General features: G+C 40.1%; 1 protein-coding gene across 2 annotated transcripts in view; it reads left to right on the forward strand.

Annotated features, from left to right (window-relative positions):
* Positions 1 to 8,561, forward strand: part of hpgd (15-hydroxyprostaglandin dehydrogenase) — a 31,887-nt gene extending 23,326 nt beyond the window's left edge. Inside the window, exons 6-7 of one of the 2 annotated variants that reach the window (XM_007895939.2) lie at positions 418 to 581; positions 6,214 to 8,561. In XM_007895939.2, the coding sequence (XP_007894130.1) occupies positions 418 to 581; positions 6,214 to 6,352 (303 nt within the window). In that variant the 3' untranslated portion in view covers positions 6,353 to 8,561. The remainder of the gene's footprint in view (positions 1 to 417; positions 582 to 6,213) is intronic. The other variant, XM_007895941.2, reaches the window with a different exon arrangement.
* Positions 8,562 to 9,693: the final 1,132 nt, after the last annotated feature.

Below are 9,693 nucleotides of genomic sequence, written 5' to 3' on the forward strand. Positions count from 1 at the left end.
CTATTTATTTTTTCTATAACAAAAATCTATTCCTTAATGTGTTAATGTGGGATTGAATAATACGATTCACAATATGGGTTTGGTTGACGAAAGCCCTTTTGATCTCATCCATCCAGAATATCTACCCTACCATCCTCCATCATAGCACCCCACTGTTTTATTTAATGAGTCCAGCATCATGGACTCAGTCACTTTTTCTGGTAACCTGTTCTTGTCATTAATTAGCCTGCGGGTACAGAAACACTTCCTAATGTCTGTCCTGAAATTGCCATTTGAAACTCTATATCTATGTACTCTTATTCTGCTATCATGATGCATTTGAAAGTATTGTTCTGAATTTACTTTCTCTATCCCATTTAAAATCCCCTCCCAAGACATGTCATTGTAATAACAACCACTCATTGATATTCCTTTTAGGAAACTTCAAGGCTTTCAGGCTACGGTGTTCGGATCAACGTTATCTGTCCAGGTTTTGTTGATACTCCACTTCTGGACTCTGTGAATCATGAAGAACAGATGGGAACATATTATAAGTTCAAGGACTCCATCAAAGAGATAATGGAACATTATGGATTAATTCAGTAAGTTCTTCTGAGAGGAAGAAATCAAACATTCAGAGTTTAGTGGGAAGTAAATTGTACCTAACCAAAAGTTTACCCATCACTTTTGACTTAAAGAGATTTTATGCTATGTAATCTGTAACTGAGAAAACTAGATTGAGGACCAAGAGCAATACACAGGGCAATATACAACTGAAACTGAGATAAATGAAGAAGTAAAGGATAGGTCATAGAGCTTGAGTATTACAAGCTGATAGAATTGTAGGGCGAGGAAAATAATAAATAATAATAATAATACTTGTGCATTTGATATAGCACCTTATCACGTTGTCGAGATGTCTCAAAGTGCTTCACAGAATACACTGTAAAGTGTAGTGACTGTATTTTGTGGGTAAAAAGCAGCAGACAATTATGCAGAGCAGGCAGACAACTGCACACAGCAGAGGATGGGAAAAGTGAGGGAACCAAAGAGTGAGGTAGTGCCACAATTTTTAGGCTCTGGATTCTGGAGTGGGATATAGTATGATGACTTCTGATTGCAAAACAGTGAGGACACAGGAAGAAAGAAGAGGGTGTAGAATGGGAGGATGTTGCTAAGAATCTTCTAAAGGAACAGTGACCTCTGTGAACTCACTGAAGTACAGAAGCGCAATAAAGACTGTAAAATTCTTAGTAACACAGTATAATTTTCATGCAGGAGTAGACCATTTACAAAAATAACAACTTGCATTTATATATCGCCATTCACACGGCAGTGTCACAGGGAGCTTAACAGTGATGGAGCCCAACACCAAGCCAGGAGGAAGGCAGCTGTGACCATAAGCATGGCCGAAGTGGAAGCTCTTTAATCCTGACCTAAAAAAGGGGGAAGGAAATGGCAAGGTGGAGGGATTGAAGGAAAGAATCCCAAAGGTTTGGTTCATAGTGGCTAAAAGCACAGTCAGAGATGGTGGAGTGGAGGGCACGAGAATGAGCAGAAGGCCAGAGCCAGCCAAGTGGAGTGGGTATTGGAGTGAGGAGAAAGCAGGTTGGAAAGTTGGGGAAGTGCCAGGGCATGAAGGGATTTGTAGACAATAATAATATAATGGCACCTTATATTTGATATAGCGAACGCTCTACCCACTCAGCTACAGGACTCCACAAGTGAGAAGATCTTGAAATCGATCTGTTCTGTGATAGGGAGCCAGTGGAGCGTAACGAGGACTGGTGTGAAAGCTGATGCAGAGTTTAGTGTGGGTGAATATACGGGCAGCAGAGTTTTGAATCAGTTGTAGTTTGTCGGTAGTGGAGCTGGGGATCTGGTGAAGAGGGCATTGGAATAGTCGAAGCATGAGGTGACAATGGCGTGAACGAGGGGCCTTTAGCCTCGGAGTGGAGTGGTCCATGAAGCCTGTCAATCCAGCAGACTACAACTGTTGTCCATTGTCCTCTAGCAGATTGAAACTTTCATCTGTTGTACTTTAACAGATGGAGCCTTGTCATCCGTTGATCTCTAGACTGATCCTGTTGCTCTTTACCAGTCTGAAACTGTTGCCTGTTTTCTTTTGTTAACAATAACAAATTACATTTGTATAGCGCCTATCACATTGGGAGGATGTCCCAAGACACTGGATAGTCAGGGCTTTCGACCGCAGCAAGAAGTTGGGATTGGGGAGCATGGAGGGCAGGGATAGTAGGAGGGTGACTGAAGTCCTGGTCAAAGAGTAGGGTCTTGAGACATGACTTGAAGGAGGCAAGGGAGGGAGCAAGGCGAAGGTACTGTGGGATGGAGTTCCAAAGGATACGGGCAGAGAGGTTGAAGATCCGACCACAGATGTTGCGGTGGAGCAGGCCAGCACCTGCTAGGAGTGAACAGGTCAATATTGTGCAGAGGGAGCGTACAGGTTGTTATGACAGGTTGATAAGCAGAGCTTAAAGTCTTTAACACTGAGCTGGTATGGAACCTTGATGTCTTGTTCAACCCCCAACCTACACCTAATTCTCACTAGAATTGCTTTCCTTGATTTCCACAACATCGCTTGCTTCAACCACTACCTCTCGTCAAGGCTGCTGAAATCATCTTCGATCTTTTCACCACTTCAGGCTTGATTATTCTCATGCCCTGCTCTAATACTATCTTGGAGTTCCTCAGCCTTACCTCCTCCCTATCCACCTTAAAAACCCACTTGACGACCTATTTCATCAACCATGTTCTTTGTCCACCTTTCCCCTCCCCTCCCCAGCTCCCTGTCCACCAGTTCAGTTACATGAGGCACTTTGAGATATCCTCCCAACATGAGACATAAATGTAATCGCTATGTAAATATAAATTGTTGTTGTTGATTCTTGATGCACTGAAATCTTTCCTCTTAGTGAGCAAACATTTCACCAAAATTTAGATCATAAAATGAATCACACGATCACTGGCACTGGGCCCGCATTTCTCCTACTATAGTTTTGACTCAGAAAACGTCAGTTTCTGTCTTGACAGACAGAGGGGAGAGTAGTGAACAGCACAGGAACAACTGTAGCTAGAGGCAACTGAAATGAGGATAATTAATCTCACTAAATTAGCCCTGCGGATTGTTAAAAGCAGAAAAAATACCTAGAGAATGTGCAATAGATTGTGCTGAGTAAATCCAGAGCCTAACTTGGCCACGTGCTAACAAGTCCAGGCAGTAATAGTTAACTGTCTAACTGTCTCTATTAACACACATCTAGCACAGTATTTTAAGAGTGGTGATGACAACATTGTTTTGAATCACAGATTGTAACTATACCAAGAATGTTTCATTGAAGAATCTAGGAATTGCCACAGCGGGAATTGAAGAAAATATTTTTTGGTTTCGGTTTCTCATTTGTGGCAGAGGGGTTAATTTGTCAGACACTTTCCTAAGATTACAAAAACAGCTGAAATTACAAAATTGTAATGGTATGAGATTACAATGACATATGAGACAAAATTGTGAAACCAAATATATCTTTTGGTTTCACTTTCTCATTTGTGACAGAGATTAATTTATATAGTCCATAGTCCGTTTGTTGATTACGGCAGCCAGTATTGAAGGGGCAGCGGTGTCCTGGTGATGTGACTTGGGTATTACACGAGAGAGTTGGTTATCCACACTCATTGCATCCAGCCCCTTGTGGAGAAGCTGGCATTCTGGATGACTGGACACCATGGGGATAATTGGCATGCAGATATCTGTATTTCAGCAATGTATTTCATCACATCAGCATCCCCACCTTGTGTTTCCAGTGCATTTGTTACTGTCCCTGTAGTTTCAATATTTCCAGCCAGAATGTTTAATTGAAGCAGGAATTTTTGGGATAGATTTTGTTCTCACTCCAGGAATGTTGCAGTCCAATACAATTTATAGTTATATAGTGCCTTTCATGTCAGGAGAATATCTCAAAGTGGTTTACACAGCTGGCTGGGCACCTGAGCAAGGGGGCAGGGGATTTGAAGAAACAGGGAAAGATGATTGAAAGCATAGTCAAAGAGGTATTCTTGAGGCAGCTTTGAAAACAGGGTGCGAGTTGGAAGGACTCTGAAATGAAGCTCCAGAGAACAGGGACAGAATGACTGAAAGTTTGACCACTGAAGGTGGAGCGGATAGGAAGCAGGCTGGCGTTTGCTGAATGAAGGGAGCTGCTGTGTCAGCAGAGTTTCAGGAGGTCACAGAAATAGGATTGGGCTGTAAGGAAATGCCTTCCTCAAAACTGCAACTGTGGTCCTTTAAGAAATGATTTCTGTGCCCCTACGTCAAGAGCTACTTGATAATGCCGGGCCATAGATCTTTATTTGCAGAAAAAAATGCATAAACATTTTGAAAAGCTTCAGTCAGCGTTCAGCACGCAGGATTAACAAAAGCAGAAGTTCTGCAGTTATTTTGGAGTCAGTGAAGATTGCTTTTTTTCCATTCAGATAGTTTCCGTGAGAGAATGTTGATCTAAAGACTTCCCCATTTACCCAAACAGGAAGATATAAGACAACGTTAACAAAAACCTGCCACAACTCAGTATTACGTGTTTTATTAAAAACCCAATCAGCCGTATAATGGAGCGCCATATGGGTAGTCAGCTCTCCTGCAATGGGACATCACTGAGCACATAACTGGTGACGTCACTGTGCACACAGGAAGAACACTCGCTGGCTTTTCTTGCTTAAAACAGGAGGAGTTCTAGATTATCGAGTCACCATGATGTCATTTCCTGCATGCTGCCCCCGCCATCGTGATGAAATGCAATATAACAGAGCTCATAATAATAATAATCGTTGCATTTGATATAGCCCCTTATCACGTCTTTGTGACGTCTCATAGAGCTTCACAGAATATACTGTAAAGTGAATTGACTATTTTGTGGGCGAAACGGGTTATATGACCAACCCCCTCAACGTGTTATGTCTTAAATCAATCCACTTTACATCCGCTTCTGTGAAGCGCTTTGAAACGTCTCAACAACCTGATAAGGCGCTATATAAAATGCAAGGATATTTATTATTAAAAATATGTTTTTGTAGTTAATGTTCAAATTAATCAATGCTGTCATATTGGTGCACAAAATGCAGGACAGAGAAAGGCAGCAGTTTAGTTAGGACAAAGGGATCACAGATCACTCCTTATTCGGTGAGAGGAATGTTAACCTTTAGATCGCTGATGCATTTGCAGTCTAAAGGTTCCAGTGTCTCAGAGTCAGCTCAGGAACTGAACCTGCAAAAAATATTACCATAACTGTAATGAATCTACTCCCAAACCAGGGTCCTTGCAACACTACCATTAATCCAACGTAATAAATACAAACAAAATCATATTTCTAACCAATAAAAAGCATTTAAGAAACAATTTGTGTTCATTTTGTTACACAGTAAGCTTCAAAGCAGACCATTGGTCCATGTAGCCCACCTATCCACCCAGATTCTCAAAAGCTTCTTATGACATATCTATCTTATATTCTAATAAAACTGAATATACAATACAAATTTACATTTCACTTGTGCATTTCACATTGGGAGGATGTCTCAATGCTCTTAACAATGCTGGCTAGGCAACCAAGCTAGAAGTGGGAGCTAAGGGTTGGGGGAAGCCTTGGCCAAAAGGTATTCTTTGAGATACGCCTTGAACGATGGGAGGCAGGGAGTCAAACTTGGGGAGAGAGGGTGCGAAGGAGGGGAGAAAGGGTGAGAATGCTTTTAAAATGTCTGGTATTTTATGTCATGGCCTAAAAGATCATTGTACACATGCGCATTAAGTCTCCTGACTCACAATACACAACCTAACCCGCTGACCCATTTATAGTTCCTTGTTCTACCACCCTTACTAGTATCTTGCATGCATCCGTCTCCCAATTATGAAGGAAATTCTTCTGCGCTTCATGTTTGCTTTGGTTATCGTTATTTTAAAGCAGCCCCATCATAACACATAGTGTGTGTGTGGTGGGGTGGGAGGGGGGCAGGTATGGTCCATATAAGTGTCCATGGGAAATAATATATATAGAAATAATTAAAACCAAAGAGGGTTTTGGAGAATCATCTCTTATATTTGACCATGTTGATTGATGTTGGCTGGCCTTTGCCACCGCTGCTTCTTATTTAATATCTGAATGCTTAAAAATAAGTTCTTTGAACTTGGATGAAACTATCCTTGAAGATAATGACTTTTGTGTGCTGCAGACCATCACTAATCAGTCAGGGATTGAAGAGAATACTTGAAGAAGAAGATATGAACGGAGCAGTGATGAAGATAACGGTGTCGCAGGGGATCCACTTTGAAAAATATGAAAATAGGCTTTTCCAGCCAGAAGAAAAGTAACAAGCCTTGCATTCGTTCCTGCCTTACCTCTGCGGACTTTGTTTTCAGTGATTTGAAACTCTGCAGTATGATTGTTCAGAGCAGTTTGTTTCTTGCATTCCTCTTGTCTTTTTTGTGTTTGTGCCACTTTGCTCCTGTCCTCATGGGTGAGATCATTCATTGTTACACTGCAGAAACTTGTAATTTGGCCCATCAAGTTTACGCTGGTGTTTTTCTCCATCAAATCGATCCCCGTTCTCTTGCTTGCTGGTCTGTCCTTTGACATTCCTCTTTTTTTCCCATGAATCTGCCTGATTCCCTTTTAAAATAATTTATGGACTGCTTCAATCATGTTTTGTGGCAGAAAATTCCACGTAGTGGTATTTCTGATCTTGCACCTGGTTTCAGCCTGTAAGACTGTTGTTTTCAGGTTTGAAGTGGTTCAGAACTGTGGAAAATTCTTATATCCAGTCGCAATTTAGAAGCAGTTTTTTTGTAAAAATTCCAAATAAAGATTTTGAGAAAACTTGAACTGCCAGGTCTTTTAGAATGGAATTACTGTCAGTGATTTTAACTGTATGGGGGACTCCCATTCATTCATAGCCTCAAGAACTGATTTTGTTTAACTTTATGTTTACTTTGAGAATATCCCTATCCAGTATCTGGCAACGAAGCGTAAATCCATGGCCCCATCTCTTGATCCACATACGTGTCACCAGCACCTCTCCAGAAACCAAGGGACCATATGCATGAGGCGGGACATGAGTACGATCAAAGCTTTCTGACTTTGCTGGAGGTGGTGATGGGGGAGGTTATAGAACTACTGCTGCTGATAGACCAGCAAGCCTGGCTCGTCTGCAGGACTTGGAGTGTCAGAATAGTCATCTGGGGCAGGAATTCTTCCTTCTCAGCCCCTATTAACCCTTCAAGCCAAACTCCTTATGAGTACGATGGTCTGGTCAGGAAGCTTACCAGACACTATTCACAATGGCAAGCTACGGAATTTTAGAAAATTAAACTCCAGCAGTAACCTGACACACACTCTGTATTCCCCAGACCTCCTGCCTCAGAACCCATCGTGTGTGCTAGAGTGCATTTACCAATATCATGAGCCAAGAATTTAAATACTATGTATAGATATCGCAAACCATAGTTTACCTATTAAACTACAAGTAAAAGAATATTTGTTAACCAGGAAATTATTAACAATAGTTAGTGTATTCTCATGTGTACATTTCCGATTATTTTCAAAGTATTTTTAGCCAAATTGTTTTACTGCTAATAGACTGTAATATCTCATTTCTTTGTTGATGCCAAAACAATACCCCGTGTATCGTTTTAGAATAGCGTACGACTTTTGCAATGATTTAAATTGTATTTTTTAAGCAATTCATACAAATCTTATAATGCAATCATCCGCTGAATAAAAAATGTATGGGGAAACATTACACTATCTTTGCATCATTTTAGAGCAAGCAGAATTTGGTGCAAAATGAAGCCTTATTTCAAACCTCGTTTTCTGTAAGTTTTTTTTAAGAATTGTAATTCTTTTCTGTTTCTACAAAAGTAACTATCCTTCTGGTTTGCCTGGCAAATGAATAATGGATTCAAGTCAATCCCCTCTAACAACTTCAACCACTAAAGGATTCTCTCTAGTGTAACATTCGTTGCTATTGTCTTATCTGTTCTTGAGCACTGAAGTCCATTCAGAGCTGAAGTTTGGAGACAAACCAAATCCTCCAGTATTTCTCTGTCTCACCACCCTGGAGTTTCATGTAAACAAGAATGTAGTTTAAAATCAAGTCTCCACTGTCGAAGAGTCTGTTTTGAATCAGAGTTAAGAGGTTTTTATTACACTTAGTCTCTATACTGTGCCCTTAAAGTTAAAACAACTATGAGTTGAAATTACTGGAGCAGAGTGAATAAGGATTCTAAGAACACCCTTTCACACTTTAGGTGGACAGAAACTCCTCACTATCTGTCCAAGACGTGCTGTCTGTTGATTTAATGCCAGGCATAGTATAATGATAATGAAAATCATTATGTAATTATATAATTTGTAAAAGAATGTTTCAATACAAAACGTTGCTAATTGTGGGGTTGTGCACTTCGGATGAAATGTAGAAGTTGTGAGTATGTCCCAAATGGTGAAATACAAGGAGGGCAAATCAGCAAAAAGATCTAGGGATTCAAGTTCATAAGACCATTAAAAATCTAATTCACAGGTCCAGAAAACAGTCAGTAAAGCAGATGTGATGCTGGCATTTATTACAACAGGCTTGGAATATAAATGTAAATAAGTGCTTCTCCATTTCTATAAAGTGCTGGTCAGACCTCAGTTGGAATATTCAGTTGGTTGAGGGTACCTAATCTTTGGATGGATAACCAAGTCTTGGAGACTGTCCAACAAATCAACAAATTACATTTGTATAGCGCCTTTCACATTGAGAGGACGTCCCAAGGTGCTGGACAGTCAAGTGTCAGTTCACTACATTAATAACTCTTATGAAAAATCATAGCTATCATGAGAGACCGGGGTTATATTCTTTACTGTAAAGGAGGAAAAGAGGTGATTTGAATGAGGTATTTAAAGTAGTGAAAAGAACTACTGTAATAGGTTTATATAGTGGACAATTCTTCCACATGAGAGAAGGAGCCATTACAGGGAGACTTAGCCTTAAAATTGGAGCTAAGATAGTTAGAACTAAAGTCAGGAATCCTTTCTTCACACAGAGGAATGTAAAGATGTGGAATAGGTTTATAACTAGAGTAAACATGACTAATTCTGAGGAAGCAAACTTGTTATTGCCACATAAGACAGATGCAGTAGTTTTCCTTGTTTCTAAGGTTTAACTGCTATTCTTACTTTAGCATCAGGAGTTATTGAGATTGGTAGAGATTGGTACCCCATGAAAGACATCTAAAGTCAAAATAAAACTGTAGCAACCGGTTGTTCTTAAAGAGAAAATACTACTGATTAAAAGTGACTGACACTTGTTTTTGTACAGGATTGGAGAAAACTATATTAAAATAGCAGCCTATAGCAAAGTATACTTTGTCCTCTGAGTGAAAAGATTCCTTCCACCCTCCCCATTAACTCTTCCAGTGACAACCCTGAGTTTCTGTCCCCTTATTCTATAAAGTGGAAAAAGGGATAAGGCACTAATTGGGCAAAATTCCATCTGGTTTAGACATTTCCTTAGCATTTCAGAGCATCCAGGATTAGGCAAATTCTTGAATTCAGTCTTTAATTTGAAGCTATATTTCCTTAGTTTTTAATACCATTTAATCAAATCTGGACACTGTAAACACTGGTGTGAATTGGTAATTATAATGTAGTAGGGATCACAGAGACATGACTA

The sequence above is a fragment of the Callorhinchus milii genome, unplaced genomic scaffold, assembly GCF_018977255.1.
Source record: "Callorhinchus milii isolate IMCB2004 unplaced genomic scaffold, IMCB_Cmil_1.0 Scaffold1, whole genome shotgun sequence".
Lineage (NCBI taxonomy): Eukaryota > Metazoa > Chordata > Chondrichthyes > Chimaeriformes > Callorhinchidae > Callorhinchus > Callorhinchus milii.